Genomic DNA, 25,620 nt, shown 5'->3' on the forward strand with positions numbered 1-25,620 from the left:
TTGCCGCAAAACTGATCAAGAGCAGATAGTCAGTGTGATGAATATTTTTCCTCCAGCTTATTCCACTGCAAGGTCCTTTGAAAACGATGCTGCAGATATCTGTGGTGCCTCTCATTAACAGTAAGTAAAACAAAATATATATATATATATATATATATATATATATATATATATATAAGTGAAGTCTTGTGCTAATTTTGGCTGCATTTCTGTAAAAAAACATTGGGTTTCCAGTAACTTGCTGTAGATTTAAAGTTATATAAAATTAATTGGTATGAGTTTGTTCAAATATAAATGAATGTTAAACAAACAAGTCTGTCTTTACAGAATAAAACTCTTAAAAAAAAAATCATCAACCTTTTTCTGTTTTTTTCCTGATATTTTTCAAAGAAATGCTTTGCATGAAGCTGTTATTTGATTTATTTTTTTCCAGTAAAGACTTTTTAATGTTTAATGATCATTTATCTTTGAACAAACTGTTGCCAGTAAATAACATACAGTAAGTTGCAGGCAACAAGTTTAATTTCTACAGAAATTAACTGTGTGAAACATCAGGAAAAAGAGAAAAAAAAAAGTGAAATATATTTTCAAAAAGGTCAAAAAATGTTTTATTTGAATGTACGATAAAATGTAATTTATTCCTGTGTTTTAAAGCTGAATTTTCAGCATCATTACTTCAGTCTTCGGTGTCACGCGTTCCTTCAGAAAAATATTCAAAACAAATCCAAATGTGTTTTTATTTAAGATTACACCAAGCGAGGTGTGCAGATCCCTCTTCCGGACGGCATAGACTTCATTGAAGAGGTGGTGGAGTATCACAATGTAAGTGGCTGCTGAAACTTCTCGTATCTTAAGTCCTTTTTAATGTGCTCAGCTGCGATTCTCCACCTTTTGATTTCACAGGGCTACATCATTGTGGGCGCAAACCTACACTTCAGAACAGGTCTGAGAGAAATAATCGAGAAGAAGCTGTCGGGCGAGACCGACAACTCAATTTAAGACGAGAGCCTGCATGAAGTCGTGCACAGATACTAAAACATAGAGCAATAAATGAAGGTTTTAAAAGATGAGATCTAACCTTCCCGCAGAAGCATGATGTTTAATAACTGTACAGAACATTTGATCCTCAAGACCTGCTATTGTTAGTCAACACGAACTATACGTTCAACCCATCTACTCTCTGAATACACGTTCCTGGTGTAATAGTGTACGGTTTGCACTTCATGCCAACATGCATTTTTCCTAATACTCACCCAATAGTTAATGCAATATTATACTGCTAATAAAATGAACACTGGCAGTGAGTGCAAATGACCAGCAAGTTAGGTATTTCACCTTTAGCACAAATAGTGCATTTCTTCTATTTACACTTTGTGCAAACAGTATTTGCTCTCAGTGTAAATACGGTCTAACTTTTTACACTCTGTGTAAATAGCTGTTGCGTGAAGATTACACCAATATAAGCAAATACGCATGTATTTACAAAAAGCAGGACACGTAGAGATGCTCTTGAGGATGGCATTTTAATTAGGAAACAGATCCCCCACAAACCAATTCAAAGTTACGTTCAGACACGACTCTGTTCTTATACCAGACACCCACCTAATAAATCAGTGCATTAATATATGAAGTGAACGAAGTACATTTTTACCCACATTTCAGAAGCAAAATGGGTTGCGTATGCAGGTTCACGTTGAGTTTAAAAGGTATTGCACAAGTGTCTGAACACATGTAGAACTCTTATACTGTGTGCTTAGTTGTATAAAACAATGTATTTGTACTTTTAGTTGGATTTTTTTTGTACACGTTTTATCACATATTGATTGTTTCATGAGATTGCTTTGCCATCCTCATCATTTGTGGATGAAAAAAAAAAAAAAAAAAAATCACTGTACCTCTTTATAAAACAACAACATGTCGAAAATGAGCAAACGTTACCGTTTAACTTAAGTTCATTATGAAATGGGTTTAAAAAGGCAGTTTTCTAAAAAGAAAAAAAAAAAAAAGATCAGAGAAAAACGTAAAATCATAGAAAATGTCTTTAATTAAAAAACAGGGAGAGGATTAAAAAGGCACAAAAATATTCCCTTATGAGCACAAGTACATCACTTTAAACCACAAACGAGTGACACCTCAACCAAAGTCTAGTTATCAGAGTGACGTAATCTGTGTGATGATTAATAAAAGCTACGGTTTCATGTTTGAGAAGACGTGAGCTAAAATTGTGCAATTAACAGTCATCATCCACTCACAGCTGATCGGATTGCATTTCAATTCGTAAACACTTAGCGTCTCTCGCTATTAAATCAATCAGAATCAGAGATCGACAGACACCTGGAAATCTCTTCAACGCATAAGACAAAATTATGTACAGTCAGCATGACTTTAGTTCACAGGCTGGCAACTGAACTACTTAAACACATAGTTTTGAGTAGCAAAATGAGGAGGGGAAAAAAAAAAAATAAAAATCTGTGGTGCATACATCAGAAACATTATACCAGTGTGAAAGTGCAAATACAGTAAAAATCCCTGAGTGTGTTCTAGTAAGGTTGTTTGGTGATGAAGCGACTGAACATCGTGAAGGCCGCTATGGGTTTGTCAGTGGGAACCATGTGACCCGAACCCTGTGGAGGACATGGAAACATACGATTTAAAAAAATAAAAACAATTATATAGATAGATGGAATACAATAAAAGACATAAATAGTCCATTGTGAGAAAAAATTTGATGGAGATCACTGATGCATATACTGAGTAAATTAGTTTACAGTGGAGGTGCATGTTAGTCTAAACCCTAGTAAGCTGCCTGTGATGCCTAAAATGCTGTCTACCCAAGCAGCTCAGTAGGTGTTTGGAACAGTCATGGCATCATTTTATAATTCACTTAAAATTTAAAAACCACAGCGATCACGAAGCGCGCCATTGGTTTTACCGCAGCCTTACCTTCACCGTGAGAAAAGAAATGTGGGAAAAATCCTTGACAAAGCCGCCGATCTGCTGAGTTTCACCGTTGAAATAAACCCAAGGTCTGCGCTGCACCTGTACCTGTTGGAGAAGATGAAGAGATCGTTTATTCTACTACTGCAATAAATAAATAAATAATACACTTTGCCATGAAAAAGACATTGCTGCTGACATGGCAAAAATAATGACTAATTTAAATCAATATCATTTCAATAAAATTGCATCATTCAACTTATAACTTCCTATGACAAATTATACAATTATTGAGAAAGGTTTTTGCATCACTATGAAATGATTTTTCTTCTTGTAAAAAAAGTAGACACGTGGCATCAGTGGGCAACAACTCGCCTCTTGCTGGAGCGACTCCACAAACCACTCGTCTCCTAGAAAGTTGCAGGCCATGTCCACATCTCCATTATACACCAGCACGCGGTATTTCTGTTATAAAAATGAAATTGAAGTCAATAAAAGCCGATAAACATTTGATTCGCAAGCGTTTACATTTTGATCACTCACTAGCGCTCCAAGAAGCTTCAGGTACTGCTTCTTCACATCGTTGAACAGACGTTTGTAGTTCAGGTTGACTTCAGCGCTGCAACGAACAACCAGATAAACTGCGATTGAAAATCCCGCATCACAAAACTCATTCTCGTGGTTCAAGCGCGCTCACGCACCTGCAGATGACCCAGTCCAGAGCACCGCGGGAGATGTGGAGAGCAGACTTCACCAGCGGGTTGTTGAGGTACAGCGTGGACGGAGTCGAGTTGGTGCACGGAGGATCCAGCCTCGAGGACTTGAACAGGGAGACCACATCTCGCAATTTCTGATTCGGTGATAAGAGTCGAGTGGATTAACCCTCAGAGCACCACGTAAAGGGGTTAAACAGCATGACCAGGCACAAAGCTTTCATAGTCATTACGAAACAAGGAAGTTCACCAAAATAGAAGTGGTTTCAAACCTATATGCATTTCTTTCTGGTGTCAACAGACAATATTATTAAAAATCTAAGTAACCAAGCAGTTGATGATCCCCAGTGAATTTCCATAGTATGGACAAAAAAAAAGTTGTGTGAAATTCAATGACGACTAGTAACTAAGAAGGTTCTCAACTTCTTAGATTTGCACAACATCTTTGTATTCAGCAGATGAGAGAAAGTCATTCTGTTTCGGATCGGCTCGAGTGTCCGTAAAGGACAAGTTTTGGGTGAAGAATTTCTTTAAAAAGGTGCTACATGCATTAGGCATTAAAATACCATGACGCGTTTCTTAACACTCTTGTTTATCTGAAAAACAATGCTACAGTCAGTTATATTCCTGCAAATGCATGTCCCGGGACGGAGCGTCAGTCTTTGTTTTGGTCTGTGTAACCCGCCCGCTGCCAGTTTAGCCCCTCCCCTCGAACGCAGATGAGCCAATGGCAGTCGAGTATCAGTTGTCATACACGTTATGTTACAAACTACAAACACTGATGTTAGTGAAGTAATCAACAAACTGTTCTCAGTAAAACCCTTGCTTCCAGTTATCCACCGTATTTATTCGTAAATATCTCCATGGAGTATTTAATTCCCATTTAGTGGAGTTCTGTGTAAAAAATGTGCAAAAACATCCCCGGACAAGGTTTTCAAACAGCTGCAGTCACTGTAAAACAGTGAGAAACTCTTTGTCCGAGGTAGCAACAGTAACTAAAGGGGGGCAGGGCTTAAGGATGGGTCAACTGTATTTCAGCATAGCAGGATGCAAGTCGGCTGAAAGTGTAGAACGTATCATTTTATTCATGATCATGTGCACTCGTTCCTGTTGGTGTCGGCAATCTGGTAAATCTTATGCATGCCACGTCTGAGGAGGAGGGGCTAGGTGAAGAGTAAATATCTACGGTATTTAAAATTTGGACTGCAATGCATGGCTCAATTCCACATGCAGCACCTTTTTGCAAACTCGTCACAATTTAAACAAATAAAATTAGAGAGCTGATGGAATGGGAATATATTCAGTGCATTAAGATCTAAAAGCTGCCTCATTACTTTCATTGCACGGAAATAAGCACGCTAAACATGCCCTTTTGCACAAACTTCTCTACCTCGTTCTGCGCTTTGGACCATGGATGGTTGAGGAAGTGGTGGCCCAGGTCTCGGATCACAAACTGGCCATTTTCAATGCTGGTTTTAAGAACACAGAACAAAAAAAAAAAAAAAAAAGAGACTGGAATGTCTTCGTATGAACAGTTATATAACTAATAAAGTTATGAGTTACATAACTGAACCGAGCTCACCTGACCCGCTGCTGTACACCTCCGGCACAGGGTGCGTACAGGTTATAAATGTTGAGTCCTGAATTGTAGACTATATTTTGAGCTGTATAGAGCTAAAAAGAGAAAATATGAGAAAAGATGAGGGGAGGATATATGACGTGACAAGACTTTAGCGGGGCACCGTTTAACTTACAGAAACGGAGCAGTTCACGTCCTGGTTATCGTGGAAGTTGCACACTCCATCTTTGCAGCAAAATTTCTGCAGGTCATTCCACAAGCTGCACATAAAAAAAAAAAAATGCAATAAATACAAATTAAAAAGTAAAATTAAATGCATAAAAACAAATACTCAAAGTGCACAATTGTTTTATATATATATATATATATATATATATATATATATATATATATATATATATATATATATATATATATATATATATATATATATATATATATATATATATATATATATATATATATATATATATATATATATAGTACCTGGTCCCAAGAAGTCCATGATAGTATGCAAAATAGATGAGTGAATTATCATTCAGTTCATAACTTGACAAGCCATTTCCAACTGCAATACCCTGCAAGACAAACACACACACACACGTCACACACTCTGCTTACTTAATATCTGTGTTTATTATGGGTAATACAGTCCCTCCTACCTGCAAATTAATGCTGCTGTCCTCCATAACGATCTCAGCCAGTGTGGGAATGTAAATGCCTCCGTAACTCTCTCCGGTCAGGAAAAACTCATTCTTGCTGAACTCAGGAAACGACCTGAAAAATTCTTTCAGGGCCAAGTAGTTGTTTGTGGCCACCTGGAAAGTCAGTTATTATACGGTTACCATTTTGGCTCTTGATCATGAAAAGTTCAGTTAAATCTGTGTTACGCAATTAAATACTCATACATACATACATACATACATAACACATGCACACAGGGATATATAGTAGGATTTAAATCATACATACCTCTGTATCATTGGTAGTGTACTTCTTGTCATCAGAGTAGGAGAAGCCGACACCTGCTGGTGACTCCAGGTATAAAACATTTGCAATCTGGAAAAACAGCCCATGTTTAGTACAGTAACTAAAAGACCACAAGAGTAGAAGATCTCACGTGACTGCTTTAAGGAAGTGTCATAGTCCAGTTACTAAAACTGCTGCTTTAAGGTAAAAACTGGCCCCAAGGCTTCCTCATTTCACAACAGAGATAACTATTATACACACACACACACACACACACACACACACACACACACGTCAACTAACTAATACTATATACGCCAAAATCCATACCTTGTTCCAAGCATAAGGGTTATATTCTAGAGTTGCACCGTCATCTTGGATCTGTGAATAACCAGAGAGAACATATCAAATGATTTAAAGCATTTATGCTTTAAAATATTTTAATGAAGTTAATTCTGAAACATCAGTTTCCTAAATAATAATAACAATAATAATAATAATAATAATAATAATAATAATAATAATCTCACCAGGAATGGTCCGTGTTCTGTGAGTAAACCATCCAAGGAGCTGCATCCCGGTCCTCCGTTCAGCCACAGAACAACCGGACTATTGGCCGGATCTTTCTGAGACTCAACAAACCTGAACATCAGGAACACAGTAACATTTGCATTTGGGAATTTTCAAAACCACTCTTAGGGTCATTTAATTGAAAGTGAAGGTCACCAGTAGTGAAGGTGTTTGTTGTCTGCCACGTTGAAGTATCCTGAATAATGCCTGAAGCTGGGCTGTTTTGGAAGTCCGGGAAGATATTTGATCTCATCTGCATTCGGAGCCCCAGAAACCTCCAGAACCCCCAGCAACAAACACACCAGCACAAGATGCATCTGAAACACAGCAGAACACAACAGTTACTGACTTAACCTTCTTTTAGAGAAGATCAGTCATCAACTATAATGATATGAAGCAAAGAGGTCACCCAAAACCAAATGGAAATCTATAAAACCTTTCATCTAATTCGAAGCACTAACCAGGAAATTGAGGGTTTATTCTAATATAACGGTGGAAATCTTACGCATGGACGGATATTAGTCAACAAAAGAGAGATTAAAATGATTCACAGTGTTATTTAATTAGTCTTACCTTTCCAGGTGTGGGGAAAAAATCTTAACCGGCTAGTAAATGGTTTAAGTAGTCCCAAAAATTCATGTGACTTCAACTTTCCCGTGATGAAGTCACGTGATGCTTTTAGTCCGCGGTGTCAAAATAAAAGACGTTATTTAAGTTGTAAAAATACTCTAAAAACAAAGGACAACCTACACATAATTATGTATATTAACCTATACATAATTATTTCTATTTTCATAATCACACGCATTTTAAAACACTAGTATTTGCAAGGTAATGCAAGGATAAATTAAAATATCAAGTTTACTATACTAGTTTATTTCACTTTAATTGTTAAGACACTATGTACTTGTGCAACGTATTATATTTGATTTTGATATTGATATTTTGATTTTGCAAGTCGGTCTAAATGAACGCCAGGAACGTAAAAAAACAATAATTTGTCCCCGAATCGTTGTTTACAAATGAGCTTTAGGACTTTGATTTTGAAAACAGCGCCATCAACGCAGTCTCTAAGCAACTCGCAGTTCCGCGCAGGATCGTCGCACGGTTGCGGCAGTTTCGCAAGCGGGAGTTTCGTTTCAATTGTTCGCGCAAAAGGGACACCGCGAGAAAATCGCCGGATAGTTTCCAGGTTCCCATGGTAACGGTAAGAGTTTACTTCAATGATCTGACAAAACTTTTCTCAGGAATCGAAGGTTCTAGAGCTGCATTCAATGTTAGCTAGCATTACGTTAGCTGCCCCGTTGGTCGTAGCATCGATTGTTCTTTCTGATCAAAGAAAGTAAATGCCGTCTTGGTGGTAATAACGCAACGTTTAAACCGTTCAACTCGAACACGGTTGAAAAAGAGACGCATTTAAAGCAGCGGAGCATCTAACGTTACTGTGCGGAGCAACATGGCGCCTGATCGAATCTCACGGTATACGAAGCGTGCGCGGTTTCCCGACAGCTCTTAAAAGGACGGAATATGCACGATGCGCATTTTTTTTCACGGGAGTACGCGGTGTTTGTCGTTTACAGCACCTTCTGCGCGTTCTTTTGCACGCTTTGATTTCGCGTGACGTCACGACAAGGTGACAAAATGTCGGAAGGGTTGTTGTGGCGCCGACGAGGATTTTATGCTGTCCCTTGTCATGCCTCTGCCTTTTGAATGATAAAAAGTGGTTGAAGTATTGACAGTGGAGGATGGCAGACAGTTTAAAAATACTAAATCGCGCGACAGTTTACTGTAGCAGTTTGTTTTGACTCTTTGAACAATGTGAGGCAGTAAGAACAGGTGTGTAATATGTATAATATTCAAGCAGTAATATGAATATAAGTAATAGAGTGACAAAATACAGAGTCATAAGTCATGTATGTAATTTATTTATATATATATATATATATATATATATATATATATATATATATATATATATATATATATATATATTAGTATTCCATATTTTTAGCTTATTCTTTGTGCAGTCTTCATCAAAACATATTCAAGTAAATTTTTTTTTCATAGATAAACAATTTTGTGTGCACGTTTTTTATCATTTATTTGAATTTGCTTAAATTTAGCATTTTACAACATTTGAACTCAACATTTGAAATTTGCCTTAAGAAACTTGCCCACAAACTTTACTATTCCGGTAAATTCTATTTGCTCTAATTTTTGAGGGTAAATAGTACAATGCAATCTTGTAATCTGCTCAAATAATGTAACCCAAAAGTCCTGTTTTCACTCTCCGTTGTTGGCAGTTGATTTTCTTGAGGTAGAGTCATCTAAAAAAAAAAAAAAAAAAGGTGGAACGACCAGCATTCATCTGGTAAGGTACCGAGAAGCTTCAGGGTATGATACTGTGTTTTGACCAGAATGGCCAAGTGGACAACAAAGTCTACAGCATCCGTGAGCTCTTAACATTCAACTACTGTGGCCAAAACATGCACAGTAAGAAGCGTGCCAAGAAACTGCGCGATGATTGCTTTCAGATTTACGCCGTAGTGGAAAATTTGGTCTAATAGCAAATATTTCAATGCACCCCTTGAGCCGTGGTGTCCAGTGTCCTCTGTGTTTTTGGTGACCCACTGACTGGTTCCTCAAGTGACGCCTCTACGATGTGGATACCGATGTTAGCGGATTTTTAAAACTTTGGACAACCTGCAAGAAATTTTTGGGGAGCATTTTATGTTTATCCCCAGGAACGGGCCCGTTCGAGATTTGATGTTCCCTTCGACGTCAAGCTTGCATATTTTCCATCGCGTGATCTTTGGAAACCCCCGACTTTCCTTCAGGTTTTCATGTCGTCTTCACCAACAGTTTTTCATCAAATACTCGAGAAATGTGTTTCATTTAAAAAAGGCAATCTGAGGAGCATCTTTGCATGAGGCTTGAAGCGCCGCTGCAAAATCCAAGGACTCTTGCGATCCCCACTGAGCCAAAATATTATTTCATTTTTAGCAGTTTATTTGGCGTAAGTGACAAAATGCCAAATAATCAGGCGGCATAACACTGCATGAATTGAACTGTACTTAGAAATTCTACTTGTGAAGTTTCTCAAGTTTGTCTTTTAAAGTCAACATGAAACTATATCGGCATAGCATTTCGGAATGAAACGAGGGATTCAATTAGAAAAGAAATAATGTTCAAATCGGTCGATTTGAGAGATGTTTAAGAACGTAAATCTGGTTGATTTTTGATTTCATGTTGACTTCTGCGTTGTTTTTATACGTTGCCCAGTCATTTTACCTCTGGAATCTCTCTTTTCTTACATGTCGATGCATCGTCAATTTCAAGACCTTGGGGGAAATATAGCTAATCAAATAGTCTTGTAACTAAAATCAACTGCAAGGGTTCCCTGAAAACGGGCCGTTGAACCTAAAGCTCGTAGAAGCATGTCGCACAGAAGAAGCCGGAGTAGTACGCCACCCTCGTACACCACCAACAGCAATGATCCTCGTGACCTGGAGCGACGGATTTTTGTCGGAAATTTGCCCACGGCACACATGGCGAAGAAGGACATGGAGGATCTGTTCAGGCCGTATGGGAAAATACAGGGTTAGTAGCGTACAAATTCAAAGCCTTTTTCAGACGTTTCGGAAAGTTTCATAGTGTTCGCTGCAGTTTTAACTGGTCGAACCCACAGTTCTTTAGACTTTTGGTCTAAAGGCTTTGGTTGCGATTTGCAAAAAGCCAGGGAAGCTTAGGCCAAAAATCCACCAAAAAGCGCCTTTTTGCGTAAAACGAAAATGATTGTTCCCTTTTCCAGCTTTGTCCCTGTTTCGCGGGTATGGATTTGTGCAGTTTGAGCGAGTCGAAGATGCTGAAGCCGCTAAAGCCGGACATAACGGCCGAATTTATAGAGGTTATAAACTAGGTAAGGATTTGGTATTAAACACTGGAGTGGTTTGGGGAGTTGTTACATTTTAGCTTAAGAGAAAAGGCCTAAGTCATAGGGCCGAGTATGTATTACTGTAACCCATTATGGTTTTCTAATAAAGACAAAATTGACCTTAAATATGTTCATTACGCAAATGGCATAATTAAGGAAGATTGATTGATTGCTTGATTTATTTTTTTTACTTTCTACATGTAAAGGTATACATGGAGACTATGAATCCGAAGGAACGTTTTACAAATAGGTTATATATTGGTGTCCTATGGTTTTTTTGAAACCAATTAATATGTAGACTGCTGCAGATCATCTTTTGACTGTATGATTAAAATTATTCAATTGTATCAGAATTTTAATGGCATTTATTGAATTGTTAGTGCTATAATTTGTATATTTTTTTTCAATACTCTTATTTGTCCAAATAGAGTTGTGGTCTTATGAGGTCTAATGAGGTCTAATAAGTGTTTACAGCCGGTGTTTAATGTGTTTAATGTCAAATACATTCGTACACATGATACAGAGGTTCATGATACAAGTTTCCCATCAGTGTAGTGATGCTATTTTGGAAATGCTTACAATTACAGATTACAATGTTCATCTGATGCAGAAAGTCAAATGTTCATCCTCTGAGTAAAATAAAACAAAAAACTCGTTTGGCTCTGAAATATTTCCGTCTTTTGTCATATTGAACGTTTGGATTGGTTTATTTGCAGATGTAAATATGGCAGCGGAGAGACGACAGAATAAAGCCAGGTCAAGCCCTCCACGCAGGTAAAGTATCGCTGGGACTTTTGCTAATGAAGACGACCTCTATCGAGAATTTTGGTAAACGTTTTTTCCCTCCACAATGGAATTCATCGAAAGTTCTAAAATGCATAAATATCGTTGTCGAGAGCGCAAAAACGGTTCGGTCGATATTTCTCGCGGCTATTCGGTTTTTAGTTTGTTTTATTATTTTTTTTCCCTTTTCATCACTTTTAGTTGTGTCAGAATTAACTCAAATAAAGTTGCTAGGGTCACTTGAGTATGTTTCCCTTGGTGTGTCTTTGTCCAAACAGTGTGTTATTCAATCTGCTAACTTACTATACACGGTTTTAACGAAATCGTTCACTGACGTTCGCTGCTTCCTGCTGGAGTCTTCTCCGACACTCCAATTAACATTCACTTCAGTTTGACCAAAAAGCTAATTATTTCATGTACCAAGTGGGATGGAAACAATTAAAACTAATTTTGAGCAGTTCATTGAATTTGATGGATGTGTTATTTGTTTTTGGAGGTTGGTATTTGCCTTTCCAGCCAATTCATCGTCACCACCTCAGTTTTAAAATAAAACGAGACTAATTATTTTGCGGTCGTGGAACGGTGCGGTTTATTGTGTCGGTTTCTTAAAGCGTTTTGAAAATTAAAAACTTGCGTTGCTTGCTTAAAAAAATACAAACAGAAAATAATAAATGGCTGACAAAATATAATAAAAGTTCATTTTTATCCTGAAACCTGTTGAACCTGCTGTTCATTTTGCTTAAATTTGACTTTTGGCAACTAACGGGTGGACCCTGGTTTTCATGGTTGCTTTAAAAACATTGTGTTCGACGTCTTTCCCATTTTTGGAGAGCTATATTTTGAATTTGCGTAGGTACGTTCTATAAGAGAAATGATGTGCATTTTGCGACCGGTCCGATTAATAATGACATGCCCTCTCATGTCAGTTGTCCCTGGCAACAGACAAACTCAAAGCACTTAATTGATTTTCTGGTAAAAATAACATTTGCGTACAGTGTTCTTTGTTTTTTTACCATTTAACTGTCGTAATGTCTTTGAAGTACTTGGTAAAATTCTCTCTGTGAATTGTCTAAAAGGGCTATTAGTTTTGGGGGGTTAAGTGTGTAGTTGGCACGTGTTAATTGAGTGTATTTTGTTCTGTTCAGGCCAGCCAGCTCTTACGGGGACAGTCGAGAGCCCGGCCCCCGTTCTCGGTCCCCGGTACATGGGCGAGATTCTCGAGACCATCGTGACAGTCGAGAGATGAGGAGCGACAGCCGTGAGCAGCGTCCCGGTCCACCTCGTGAGCATGATACTAGAGGGCCGCCCGAGGAGAGATACAGGGGGTCAGAGAGCAGGGAGAAAGATCCTTCCTACAGGTGCGCTCACAATGCATTTAAACTGACGATTTTTTTTGTTTGTTTGTGCATGTACAGTTGTTGTTGTGTTGTAGCGTCGTCTAAACAACATTCACTGTACTTCTACAGGGATGAAGGGTATGATCGTTATTACCGCGGAGAGTATGACTATTATCGGAAGAAAGAAGAGCCGTACCCAGAGCGCTACAGAGAACCCTGGAACGGCAGGAGAGATTCTGAGGGTTGGTTCAGTTGTTTACAATAATAGTATAAAGCTGATTTTTTTGTAAAGAATATAAATGGTATTTTTAAAATGAGTAATTTTTTTGCATTGTGCACTAAATTGATTTAAAACATTTGTTATTTGAAATAAAATACTATTTTAACAAAAAAAAATACTTGGAATTATTTACATTGTTATTCAGTATGTAGTTTAATATGAAATAAAGTGAAAACGTTGTGTTTGTGCATAATATGTGAAGGATACTAGAATAAAACTTTTAGAATTTTTTGTAATGCCCGTTTTTTTTTGTGACATTTAATCAGTATTGCGCAAAAATCTTAAAAATCCTCAAAATATTTCAGTATAATGTTCTCTATAGAGGTTCTCCTAAGTATTGGTTACACAATTTGCGGTAGTTCTGCTGTCCTAACGGTCATTGTCAGCGGCGTTAGTAATTCAGTGAGTTTAAAGTGTATCAAAGCACACAATTTAGATTATAGAGGCACCGGAGGAGGAGTGTGCATGAAAATGTTAATGGTTTGGTTTTGAATTTACAGAGGAGCGGGTACGTCCTGAAGAGCGCCGGAGGAACGAACTTTACCGGCAATATTATGAAGAGCTGCAGAGGCGCTATGATGCTGAGAGACCAGTAGATTGTTCCGTCATAGTCGTCAACAAGCTGCAAAAGTGAGTCAAGTGACTATATTCTTGAGGTGATCAAAACATTGATTGTTTTCTTGGAGAAGCAGTAGCATTTTCCGTGTTTGTGTGCAGGGAATATGCCGAGACGGTGGGGAGGAAGGTTCGGGATCTGGGTATGGTGGTGGATCTCATCTTCCTGAATACAGAAGTATCATTAACCCAAGCTCTGGAGGATGTAAGCCGGGCTCGTACACCTTTTGCCATCATTATCACCCAGCAGCACCAAGTACACCGTTCCTGTACAGTCAACATCCTCTTTGGGACTCCACAAGGTGTGTGTCCTTCCACAAAGAGTCGATAACTTAAGCAATTTTATTTGCTCATCGGTTTTAGGTCCACTGCTGTTCAACACCACAACTGAGCAAAACCAGCCCAGTATTGATGAGACCGCAGTACAATATTTCAGATGTTCAAACACCACTAAATAAGATATAATCGGCATTTTGATGACCACAGCACACTCTTGTTGCAGAGCACAGGAACATGCCTATGCAGGACGCCATGGTGCTGGTGGCCCACAACTTTGATTCGTTTAAAGTTGAACACCGTGCTAAAGAAAGAGACGAGATTGCGAGGAAAGCAGCCAAGATGGCAGATGAGGTGTTGATGAGGGAACCTGACAGAGAGGGTCACCCTGCCTCCCTTCTGACCCACATCACGCTGCTGTCCGAGGGCAGGTAGGTCAACAATACAAGTACTTCAGCAGTTTGTGCTCTGTAAGATTTGTAGTTCCAGTTTTCTATGTTAAAATATTTGTTTATAATGTATTTTAACACCAATTTATAACCTATTTATAATTTCCTGTGATGCAAATGTTGCATCCTCTGCCATGTTGCTGTCAAATAAAACAGTTGCCATGCCAACCATAGATGTATGTAGATGCCTCATTAGTTACTTTCTATGGGCTTCGGCATGTATGCCATCCAACGCTCTGTGAACCGCTAGCATTGCATTCAAAAATAACCAAAGAGTTTAATTATTTTTCCTATTTTATACTTGACTCTTCTGTAGTTATATCATGTACTAAGACTGGCGGAAAATGAAAAGTTGTGATTTTTCAGGCCGATATGATTGATTAGGAACTATACTCTTATTCCGGCGTAATAATCAAGGAAGTTTGCTGCTGTACCACGGCCGCAGCAGGCGCGGTGATATCACACAGCGCCTAAAAACAACCAGAACCTCTTGCTTGCAAAGGGAACCTGTCTTGCAAGCTGTGGACTATTAACAGGTGCTGTGTAATATTATTGCGCCTTGTTACAGCAACAAACTTCCTTGATTATGCTGGAATGAGAGCACAGTATAACATAGTAGAGAATATATATCTGCCTAGAAAATCTCTAGAAAAGCACGGTAATTTTTGGACGTGATGCTACTGGTCTAATTAGATTCAATGATCTATGCTAAGATATGCTAAAAGCGATATCGCCTGAATAGATTCCAGAACGGTAAAACTCAATTTGTTAACTTTATGGGAGTTGGAGAATGAGCCTATTTGCAAAAAAGTGGAGTGTTCTTTTACGTGTCAAATATAACGGATCATCTTTGCATCTCTCAGGTTTATGACTCCAGATGAGCTGGCCAGGCTAATTGACTATCTGCGAGACAAACGTGATCGTCTTGTCCGAGGCACTACTGACACGGGTAACTCCATAAGGCATTTTAAACCCGACGGTGTATTACGCTTCACCCATCAAGTCTTACCCTTCACTGTTTTTATTCTTTCTAGTCACACACCCTCCACCAGTGACCCACGAGCCCCCTCAGCCCACACAGCCTCTGTCCGTTCCAGCTCAGCCCACATACACCAGCCTGCCCATTCATTCCACCCACCTGACCCCTGCGTCTGCCCCCGCCGCCACCAACCAACAGCAGGAGCTCCAGGCTAAGATCCTCAGCATCTTCAACAGCGGCAGCGGCACGTCTTCAGTGTCCAGCCCCGCTCCGGCGCCCCAAACGCAGGGTTACCCCTCCAGCCTCGTCCCTCAGACCGCCGTACTCCAGCCCTCTCACATTGCCCCTGCTGCCACCGGCATGCCCAAAATCGCAGCGGTCCAGCCGCAGAACAGTATGATGAACCCTCGGCCTGCCCTGAGGCCTCCTGGCGCTCGTATGGCCGCGCCGACAGCCGCCCCGAGGCCGGTGCTCACCTCAGGCACTGGCATCAACTTTGACAACCCCAGTGTGCAGAAAGCCTTGGATACGCTCATCCAGAGCGGACCCATTAACCACTTGGTGAATTTGGGATCTGTGGCTCAAGCAACCCGGTCAGCACAGGGAATGGGCCAAAGCATGGATCCATCGCCCATGTCCCATTATGCTCGCCATTACTGAAATGAATAGATCTGATACGAGTCGAAGTCAGCATTGCTCTGAATTGTCATAAATTATTATTTTTTTTTGCTTCTGTGTAACTTGTGATTTAAAAAAAGTTTTCTGTGAAGTCATAGTTTTCTGGTTTTACGGTTTATTTTATTTTTTACTCATCTAATGTGTTAGCCTTTACAGAGCATGATTGATTAATTCATCAATAAATGAGAGAATTTCTGTTGTTTTATATGGAATTGGTGCATTGTGTATATACCAGCCAACTTCTGACTGACTTAATAAATTCATTTTTAGATAAAGAACGATTCTTATTTCTCTTGGATTTGTTTCTCCATCTATAAAGGCTGGAAAACACAGATTTCTTCATAATTTGCAGTCTGGACACAAAGTTGTGGAAAGTTAAAGCCAGTCTACAGATTTTGAAAAGTTGTAAGGTGATATTTGACAAAGTCAACTTGCATAAATTTTGGCTCAGGTGTGTATTTTTATTGGAACCTCAATAATCCACCATCATTTTATTTAATCTGTTTTACACCAAGTACAAAAAAGTGAAACATTCAGTAACTTTTGGACTTTTTTTTTTTTTTATCTTAGAGCCATTTAACTATAAAATTCTGCAATATTTGTTAGTAGGCTTTCGTTTGGTTGGTAAGGCTTCAAAATTAGGATTCTGAGATGGGTTTTTTTTAACCAAAAATTGACATGTAAAGCAAATACTCAATTTTTAGTCTGTTAGTAGTATAGTATCAACTGGATAAATGCAGCTGTGATTGTGTGGATGTGTTAGTATGGCTGTCAGAATGTGGTTTGTGTGTGTTCTTGTAATATTTGAGAGACTACTGTAAATGAGTTTTGCTTGCATCTAATGGGGAAAATTTGGTACTTTGACCCCCCAAAAATTACTGAAAGCTCATTCTTTAAGATATCAACCTCAAATTTAGAACACAGCTTATTCAGATTTAATGGCTTTGATTTTTTTTTAGCAGGTTTAGAGTTCAACATGTTTCATAAAACACAGGTGCTGGTCATATAATTAGAATATCAAAATGTTGATTTTTTTCACTAATTCCATTCAAAAAGTGAAATTTGTATATTATATTCATTCATTAAAACACAGACAGATATTTCAAATGTTTCTTTTAAATATTTGAATATTACTTAAAACCATAAAAAAGGGATTTTTAGAAATCTTGGCCAACTGAAAAGTATGAGCTTGTACAGCACTCCTTTTGGGGCTCCTTTTGCCTGAATTATTGCAGCAATGGAGTCGATCTGTCTGTGGCGCTGCTCAGGTGTTATGAGAGCACAGTGGCCTTCAGCTCTTCTGCATTGTTGGGTCTGGCATATTGCAGATTTTCTATGGGGTTAAGGTCTATGGCCAATTAAAAACAGGGATACCATGGTGCTTAAACCAGGTGCTGGTAGCTTTGGCACGGTGTGCAGATGCCGCTTAAATCTGAATCTCCATAAAGTTGGTCAGCAATGAAGTGCCTTGGACCTCAGAAAACACAATGGACCAACAGCAGCAGATGACAGGACACCCTAAACCATCTCTGACTGTGGAAACTACTCTGGACCTCAAGAAACGTGGAACCTGTGCCTCTCCAGACTCAAGGACCCTGATTTCCAAAGGAAATACAAAATGTACTTTTATCAGAGAACATCTCTTTGGACCCCTCAGCAGCAGCCCAGTCTGTTTAGTCTTTAGCCCAGGAGAGACGCTTCTGACGCTGTCTGTTGTTCAAGAGTGTCTTGACGTGTCTCGTATACGTCTGTGTGAGTGGTTCTTGAAGCACTGACTCCAGCTACAGTCCACTCTTCGTGAATCTCCCCCACATTTTTGAATGGGTTTTGTTTCACAATCCTCTCCAGGATGAGGTTATCCCTATTGCTTGTACACTTTCTTTCCACCACATCTTCTCCTCCCCTTCTCCTCTCTATTAACGTGCTTGGACACAGAGCTCTGTGAACAGCCGGCCTCTTTTGCAACGACCTTTTGTGTCTTGCCCTCCTTGTGCAGGGTGTCAATGCTCATCTTTTGGTCAACTGTCAAGACAGCAGTCTTCCCCGTGATCGTGTCTCTAGAGAACTGGACTGAGAGACCGTTTAAAGGTCTTTGCAGGTGTTTTGAGTTAATTATCTGATTAGAGCGTGCCACCAGGTGTCTTCAATACTGAAACTTTTCACAATATTCAGATTTTCTGAGATACTGAATTTGGGATTTTCATTAGTTGTCAGTAATACTCATCAAAATTAAAAGAAATAAACATTTGAAATATATCAGTCCGTGTGTAATGAATGAATATAATACACAAGTTTCACTTTTTGAATGGAATTAATGAAATAAATCAACCTTTTGATGATATTCTAACTATATGACCAGCACCTGTATGCATTTTGTATAATAATCTTTAACTTTTACAATAATCTGCCATGGGTCTTCTTTAAAGACCAAACTTAATTATGTGTTTCCAATTTTTATGACATGGACATTTTTGTCCTCTATGGACCTATGTAACTTGTGAACGTTTGAACAAATAGAAACGGTATTTAGTTGAAAGAGGAAGATCTCAACACTTACTCTCTCTGCTCCAAAATTCTGCCGGGAAGTCCAGAGGACGTTTGTTTCGATATTTTCAGCAGTTGCAGTGCTTTAGCTGACAGCTGTCACAGTGAAACCTCATCGGAAAGTTAATTAAATCACAGCCAGTTCAAGTCTTTACTAGCGAGCTGACGATATTGATCAGGGGTGTATATAAGCAACATCCAAAACATGGTGTGCTGAAGAATTTTGAGCCTGCTCGGAATAAAGACTCCATCATATAATCCGTAATAAAATGGTATTTGTTTATTGCATTTTGTGCTGACAAATCTATAAAATGGAATGGGAGTTTTGCAGAAGCCATAGAGATAAAGCATTTGAAGATAAAACTACATTATTTTCTTTATGTACCATGAAACACAATAGATAATACTCATTATTTGTCTTTTTTTTTAAATATTCAACTTACACTGACACAAAAAATAAACACCTCAACACTAACTAGTTCTGCTATATTTACAGGACCCACATCCGCCCTTGCCTGTGGTCCCAGGTCTGCCGTGTGTACGTCACTGTACACACACACACACTCACACACACACACACACACACAACTGAAAAACACACAGGAACACGCAATATGACCATAAAACCCTGAAACGCACAAAAAATTAAAATAAATCGCTTTTTTTTCCACTACATTCCCTTTTAAATGTTCATACAAAATGTTTTCATTTGAAATGAATCAAAAACAAGCCCGAGGGATTTAGTCATTTTCCTTGTAAAACTAATGTTCTGATCTAGAATTAACTGCGCTATCGCTCGCAAACCGTGAAACCCGGGAACCGCCCCGAAGCGAGCTATTCAATAAATCCCATTTTTGCCTTTCAGAGAAGCAGAGCCTAGACAAAGTGGGGTTTTATTTCTCTTATAGTCGTCTCGGGTCGGTATCCAACTTGCTGTTGTGCCGTAATAAAGCAATAAGCCCTGAAATCTGATTTTCCAGTCAAATTAGCAGGGGGAACAACTCAGTGTTTTTAAAACATAAAATTGGGCGTATGCTTTTTCAGGCAGTAAAATCATATGCAAGTAACATCTTGAATATTTTGCGTCCTTCAGCTTAATTTGAACGTTTGCAATTGGGCCTAGAATTAAAAAGTAGTAGTTTTTTTTTTAAATATAAATACGACACAGTATTAAAAAATAAATAAATTTGCACATATTTGTTAACGTATAGCTGCCAATTTGTGTATTTAAGGCATGTGTACAAACTGGTGTAAATCATGATTTTACCGCTAAACCAAACAAACCCTCAAGTTTCTTTTTAATTCATTCAGAATGACCGTGTGCAACAGACTAAACACGTACCCAGGTTAACATAAATTACTTTGGTAATCAGTTCTTCTTTAAATAGATTAACTCAGTGATAACTGCAGTAAAAGCGAAATGGTCTTTGTCTTGGCTATAAACTACCTACAGTAAAAATAGACCCCTTTAACCAATCGATATCCATTCACACGAAGATAGTTGATCCAAAGAAACCGTTGTGCACAACAAGAACACCGAACATCTGGTAAAAATAACACATTTACAATTAAATAACTGAAATAAACTGGCGTGAACGTAATACTTTATATCACAAAACATTGAAATATTTATATTTATATATATTTATATATCAGCTTGTTCAGGATAATGTGCATGCGTTGAACAGGACAACGGACCCAGGTCCTGGCTCTATTTCAACTGCTTCAGATGGATTTGATTGAGAATTCAACATTTGGACTTTCACAGAGCTTCACATGCTTGAAAAGCCGCACTTCGTTTTTTTTTTTTAATATATATATAAAGTTACTGGAATGTCAAGAAAAGCTGACCTAAGAGGTAAACGTCATGGGAGTAAACTCTCAAAAATAAAGGTCAGACAGTCTAATGCCTTTCGAAACTATATTCAGGTGCTTGAAAAAAACCCTAGAAACCAAAACCGATCTGATCTGAAGAACCTGTAGGAAACATCACAAACCTTTTCATACAGCGAGAACCTAAAATGCAGCAGGCGACCTTTAATTTCAGAGAGCGTAGGATTAATAAAACGAAACGAGATTCTTTTTTTTTTTTTCGTTTTGTTTTTGGAGAACATCCAATGGTGCAGGTCAGAACCGAGTACAGACTTATTCAGAGCCCTTTTTTTCGTTTTCCGAGATGTGTCGAACGCCTCGATATTCCTCGGCGAAGGAATACGCGATTTATTTTTTGCTACACACAAGCCAGGTATTCGTCGTGAGATACTGAAGAAAGGAAAAAAAGATTGTGACCGTGTCCACTGTCAGTTCGAATAGAGCCAAGCCCGGCAGTGGAAGCGCTTGTTTATAGTCTTTTTATACGGTGATCACATCAAAACAGTGCTCGTAGGGTTAAAATGATACAGGGAGTGGAAAAGTGGGATAAATGGAAATGTTACCACATCAACTCTGTGATTCGTAGTATAAATATATCTTTTTCTTTTCTTTTCGTCTTTTTTTTTACATCTACGTATACTCTTTTTTGTCATTAATTACAAGAGATGCTAAAAATCCATGCCAAATAAATAGCAAACACGCATTTTTTGTTTTGTTTTACAGCATAATAAAATCAATCTTCAGGTAGTATGTTACTGCAGCGAACAATAACTCTGTCCAATCTGCGTTAACGTGGCCGGACGGGCCGATGCAGTACACACTCTCGCCGCTAGAGGCATCAGCGCTGAAATGGATCTGGCATGCTCACGATTCTGGCAACTCAATCGTCACTGTCACCATGGACGTAAATAACGTTAACTCGTATAAAGTGCATTTCTATCTCAGCCACCATAGAACAGATGTGACGCACACTCTAGCATACGAAGCGTGCCGATGAACTCTACGAGAAGCAGACTCGTGTGCGAACTAGCAACTAAAATTACGCCATACGCACCATTTCCCGTGGAAATCAATATTGCACGTTACCGTTGAAAACAACAAAAAAAAAAGGTAGTTTTTTTTTTCGGTGTGTACTAAAAGCATCCTAACAAACACATCAGGGAACATCGACTCTGTAGCTACAGCGTCTCGAGAGCGATATTATCTACAAAACCCAAAAACAACAACACACAGAATCCCGCTAATCTAAGTTTACACGTAAGAACATTTTGCCGTTGAGTCGCGACAACAATCTGAAAAAGCTGCCTCGACATTTTTCCAGGAACTGCTCTTTTCACATTACGAAAATCGATTATTTTTTTTCCAACACACACCATGCAAACGAAGCGTATCGTAAGTGGTTTGTTAAAAACGTCGTTGAGTCAACTAATTGTCGAAAACGTCATCAGAGGCTCAGTCTATGCAGGCAGTATTATGTAAAAAAAAAAACAAATGAATAAAAACGACGCGTTTCGACGCACGCTTTACGTTTTGTTCAGATCCGGTGAACACTGTCGTCACTTTACGTTGTCACTTTTAACAGCGAATAAACTAAATAAAACATGATAAAGCTGATTACATAAGGCTGAAGTCGTTTTTGATGTAAACGCCAAAACTGATGTGCAATCTTAGCGTCAGCCCCTCCCCTCATAAATATACCTTTAAATATTTGATCTTTCGCTTTATGTACACGCACAATCCATATCTATTCATACACTAGCAGCAGCATTCAACTTATGAGAGGTTTTCCCATGTTTAAACATAAAATAATCTGTAATATCTTCATAAACTACTGTATATACTGTCTTACCAGTGAGATTAGTTAATATATTTATATATGTTTACCTATATATTTGTTTATATATATATATATATATATATATATATATATATATATATATATATATGTTTTCCTATATATCTGTGTTTATATATATATATATATATATATATATATATATATATATATATATATATATATATATATATAAACACATAAGTGTATATATGCAGTTGTTGGTATTTCCGCTAAAAAAAGACTGTATAAAATTGCCTATATCTCTACAAAAATAAATGCAATGAATATATGATTTCCCAATTACACATAGCCTAAATTATGCTCTCAAAAATACACTTTCTGATCTACTTTTCTATGATTAAAACATAATCTTGGGTTAATTTTGCATCTAAAATCTCATTTTGTGATTTGGCTAATGCATTACAGTCGCAGTGCATAGAGTTCAGATTTCCATAATGCTTATAACAACTCAATCTAATGCTGCGTTAACGTCACATCAGAATTACCGTAATTACCGAACGATAACAGAGAGCCTATTCCGAGCTGTTTATGGACCCAGAAATAATTAGTAACTATAGTGACGACCAAAATGGATTCATATGCGGCTTTGTCAATAATGACAGCAATCCCACTTTTTTTTTTTTTTTTTTTTTTTAAATCACACATATTCACCTTTTGCAACAGCACAGTAACACAAAATCACATCTCAAAGAAAGCGTGCGAGCTGAACTATAGCTTAAACTGCTAAAGCCACTGCGATTTTTGGATGTTTTTTTTTTTAAAGTCGAGCAATTCGTTTCCAACTTTGACACGAAGTTAACGAAATCTAATTTCAAAGTCAGAAACTGGTGAGTGCATCGTTTGCATTTAAAGTGACATTGCTATCAATATTAGTTTCTATTGACAATTCACATTTTCGTTGACATGGCACGAGTGAAATCTACGTTTGGCAATACAATCTGGTACAATAACGCTCTATATATAGCTCTGTGACATTTCTGGTGTAATATAATATAGATTTTGTCTATGATATAGCTAATTTATACAGATTTGTCCGTGAATGTAACAGACACGGAGGTTTTCGTTGTAGCAAAATGGGAAAAAGGAAAAAAATGGGCAACTTCCGTTTGCTCAAGGATGCAACTCGCTCATTCACTCATGCAAACGCACACACACACGCACACACACACACATTCATTTAATGAATCCACAGACTCATTAAATCATTTGTTACACAGTGGCTGTCAGTGCAGGTTGAGTGCTTGTTGGGGAGGGGAGGTTCGGTACCGTAGTACACATCAAGCCGCCATAGTGAAGCCTGTAGCCACCCAAAACACCCTGACCCTGTAAGACAACAGCGTTTCTTCACCAGAATCTTCGGTTATTTCACAATAAAAATACTACACTGATATTTAATAATGTCTTATACACTATTTACACTACTTCGGAGTGGCTGAGTACTTTTTCCTTTTTTTTCTCAAGCTTGTTCTTTCGCTAATTACAGTGTTGGTTGCACCGATAGACTCTCACTCCTGCTTGGCTGTCAAACAGCAACTCGCACACCCTGCCAGCCTTGTTTTTTGGCACATATTGTGACTGTATTTGGCAGGGGGATAGCTAGGAACGAATAAAAACACGGAGGAGGTTGATGAGACAAAACAAATATACAGCAACAGATCCCTGCGCAGAGGAACCCGCTTAAAGTCAACGCGAAACGCCGCGAAACATTTTTCTTCCGTAATGCAAGCGAAATGCAAACAAAGAACTGAAAAATAAGAGCCGTCTCAGACGTTTTTCAGCAGCTATTTCTATATTTTCGTTATAAAAACGAACCTTTTTCTTCTGAATAACATGCGCCGATCGTTAACGGAAGCAAATAATAAGTGCGGCTCATTTGACGTTGACTTTAAACTTCACATTTGACAGTTCACATTATAGTATTAACTCATTATTAATTCACATTTGACCAATCTGCAGACTGAAAGGATCGTGTTCAAACCGTTCAAATCTTTTCCCAAGGCTGTCAGCCTTTACCAGAGCAGAAGTATTTCACAGCATCTCTGGTGTACGCCGGCTCCTTGACTTTTTTTTGCGCATTCTTTTCTCGATCCCGTTCCTCAAAACAAACAGATAAAAACAAATCGAGCCCAAACCCACCAGCTTTTTCCTGATTGGGCGAGAGCGGTGATTGACAGATCATGTAGGAAAGCTACAGCGGACGGGGCATTGAACAAATACCCACTGACATCAACAGTGCACTTCATTGAACAGTAAAGTGTGGATCACGTCCATCATGAACGAGAGTAACGCCAAGAGCGATGTTTGGCCAGGGAGAGCTCGGCAAACCGGTAGAACGGCGATTTCTGTTGAACGGATGGAGCTGGTTGACTGAAGGAATTCTGGGATATTGCTTGGGCCACACTGGGGAAGGAGGGCAAATGGAGTGGGGTGACGTCGAGTGGTTCCTTAAGAGTAGATGGTGATGACCTCACGACCTCCACCGCGCACGAGGAGGACCCGGTTGAGACCTTCGGTTAAAACTTCCATGAATTCCATATCTGACGAGAGTCAAGGAAATGAGAGCTGTAAAAGATACACTACTTCTGTATTATACACCATATACAGTGAACAGTATGTAATAATTTGGTGTCTGTAAGAATTTGAAAGAAGTGTGTCGTGCATGCCAAGAATTTGACCCTTTCAAATAGATGGTTTCTGGTTGAATTTATCATTTATTGCTGTGATCAAAGCATTATCAGCATAATTATTTCAGGCTTCAGCGTGACACGATCCTTCTGAAAATATGTTGATTTGCTCCATATAAGAAACTTATTATTAATGCTAAAAGTATTATTAAATATTAGTGTTATTAGTATTAGCGACGAGCTGCTTAATATTTTAATGGAAACTGGGATACATTTTTAATTTTTTTAAGATTCTTTGATGAACAGAAAGTTAAAAAAGCAGCATTAATTCAAAATATATGTTTTTAAAATCGCTCAGGAACACTTTTTTTCCACTTTTTTTTCATTCTCTAACTCCCCCAGAGTTCATAAGTGGAGTTTTTCCTGTTTTTGAATCTATTCAGAAGATTTTCAGGTCTGGAGATATCACTTTTAGCATAGCTTAGCATAGATCATTGAATCCAATTAGACCGGTAGCATCGTGTTCAAAAATAAGAGTACCGCTATTTTTCCTATTTAAAATGTGACTCTTCTGTTGTTATATCGTGTATGATGTTTGATATCACGTATCAAAACTCTTTAGT

General features: G+C 38.3%; 4 protein-coding genes across 11 annotated transcripts in view; 2 read left to right on the forward strand and 2 right to left on the reverse strand.

Annotated features, from left to right (window-relative positions):
• LOC122347082 (phospholipid transfer protein) overlaps positions 1–2,449 on the forward strand; it is a 13,011-nt gene extending 10,562 nt beyond the window's left edge. For both annotated transcript variants that reach the window (XM_043242103.1, XM_043242104.1), the window contains 3 exons: positions 57–120; positions 746–822; positions 904–2,449. In XM_043242103.1, coding sequence (XP_043098038.1) covers positions 57–120; positions 746–822; positions 904–999 — 237 coding nt within the window. In that variant the 3' untranslated portion in view covers positions 1,000–2,449. The remainder of the gene's footprint in view (positions 1–56; positions 121–745; positions 823–903) is intronic.
• ctsa (cathepsin A) lies at positions 2,027–7,475 on the reverse strand. Its single transcript, XM_043242105.1, has 15 exons — positions 7,342–7,475; positions 6,925–7,085; positions 6,729–6,840; positions 6,529–6,579; positions 6,202–6,288; positions 5,892–6,047; positions 5,716–5,807; positions 5,405–5,489; positions 5,233–5,324; positions 5,041–5,119; positions 3,639–3,787; positions 3,481–3,556; positions 3,313–3,402; positions 2,944–3,045; positions 2,027–2,624 (listed from the first exon to the last, which is right to left on the reverse strand). Exons 2-15 carry the CDS (start codon positions 7,083–7,085, stop codon positions 2,541–2,543), a joined length of 1,416 nt encoding a protein of 471 aa, XP_043098040.1. The 5' UTR covers positions 7,342–7,475; the 3' UTR covers positions 2,027–2,540.
• A 345-nt stretch (positions 7,476–7,820) lies between these two features.
• Positions 7,821–16,380, forward strand: ncoa5 (nuclear receptor coactivator 5). Of its 3 annotated transcripts, XM_043242099.1 has the most exons (11): positions 7,821–7,975; positions 10,108–10,368; positions 10,580–10,687; positions 11,419–11,476; positions 12,631–12,843; positions 12,952–13,064; positions 13,603–13,732; positions 13,820–14,019; positions 14,220–14,424; positions 15,306–15,391; positions 15,477–16,380. In XM_043242099.1, exons 2-11 carry the CDS (start codon positions 10,206–10,208, stop codon positions 16,079–16,081), a joined length of 1,881 nt encoding a protein of 626 aa, XP_043098034.1. In that variant the 5' UTR covers positions 7,821–7,975; positions 10,108–10,205; the 3' UTR covers positions 16,082–16,380. The 3 variants fall into 3 exon arrangements, with proteins under 3 accessions (XP_043098034.1, XP_043098035.1, XP_043098036.1); XM_043242100.1 differs by lacking the exon at positions 10,580–10,687; XM_043242101.1 differs by lacking the exons at positions 10,108–10,368; positions 10,580–10,687 and having other exon boundaries at positions 7,830–7,975.
• A 6,141-nt stretch (positions 16,381–22,521) lies between these two features.
• The window catches only part of slc12a5a (solute carrier family 12 member 5a), a 127,181-nt gene continuing 124,082 nt past the window's right edge, over positions 22,522–25,620 (reverse strand). For 3 of the 5 annotated variants that reach the window (XM_043242660.1, XM_043242659.1, XM_043242662.1), the window contains one exon: positions 22,523–24,910. In XM_043242660.1, the coding sequence (XP_043098595.1) occupies positions 24,819–24,910 (92 nt within the window). In that variant the 3' untranslated portion in view covers positions 22,523–24,818. Of the gene's footprint in view, positions 24,911–25,620 lie in introns of all 5 variants that reach the window. The other 2 variants (XM_043242658.1, XM_043242657.1) reach the window with 1 other exon arrangement.

Source organism: Puntigrus tetrazona, chromosome 6 (genome assembly GCF_018831695.1).
Source record: "Puntigrus tetrazona isolate hp1 chromosome 6, ASM1883169v1, whole genome shotgun sequence".
Taxonomy (NCBI): domain Eukaryota; kingdom Metazoa; phylum Chordata; class Actinopteri; order Cypriniformes; family Cyprinidae; genus Puntigrus; species Puntigrus tetrazona.

Excerpts from the sequence above, each read along its gene's own strand:
- ctsa (XM_043242105.1), bottom strand. The coding sequence starts at position 7,085 with ATGCATCTTGTGCTGGTGTGTTTGTTGCTGGGGGTTCTGGAGGTTTCT. Across the intron at positions 5,490-5,715 it reads CATGGACTTCTTGGGACCAG|CTTGTGGAATGACCTGCAGA; the intron begins GTACTATATATA and ends TTTTATGTGCAG. Across the intron at positions 3,788-5,040 it reads GGTCCAAAGCGCAGAACGAG|AAATTGCGAGATGTGGTCTC; the intron begins GTAGAGAAGTTT and ends TCACCGAATCAG.
- ncoa5 (XM_043242099.1), top strand. The coding sequence starts at position 10,206 with ATGTCGCACAGAAGAAGCCGGAGTAGTACGCCACCCTCGTACACCACC. Across the intron at positions 13,065-13,602 it reads CGGCAGGAGAGATTCTGAGG|AGGAGCGGGTACGTCCTGAA; the intron begins GTTGGTTCAGTT and ends TTGAATTTACAG. Across the intron at positions 14,425-15,305 it reads ACGCTGCTGTCCGAGGGCAG|GTTTATGACTCCAGATGAGC; the intron begins GTAGGTCAACAA and ends TGCATCTCTCAG.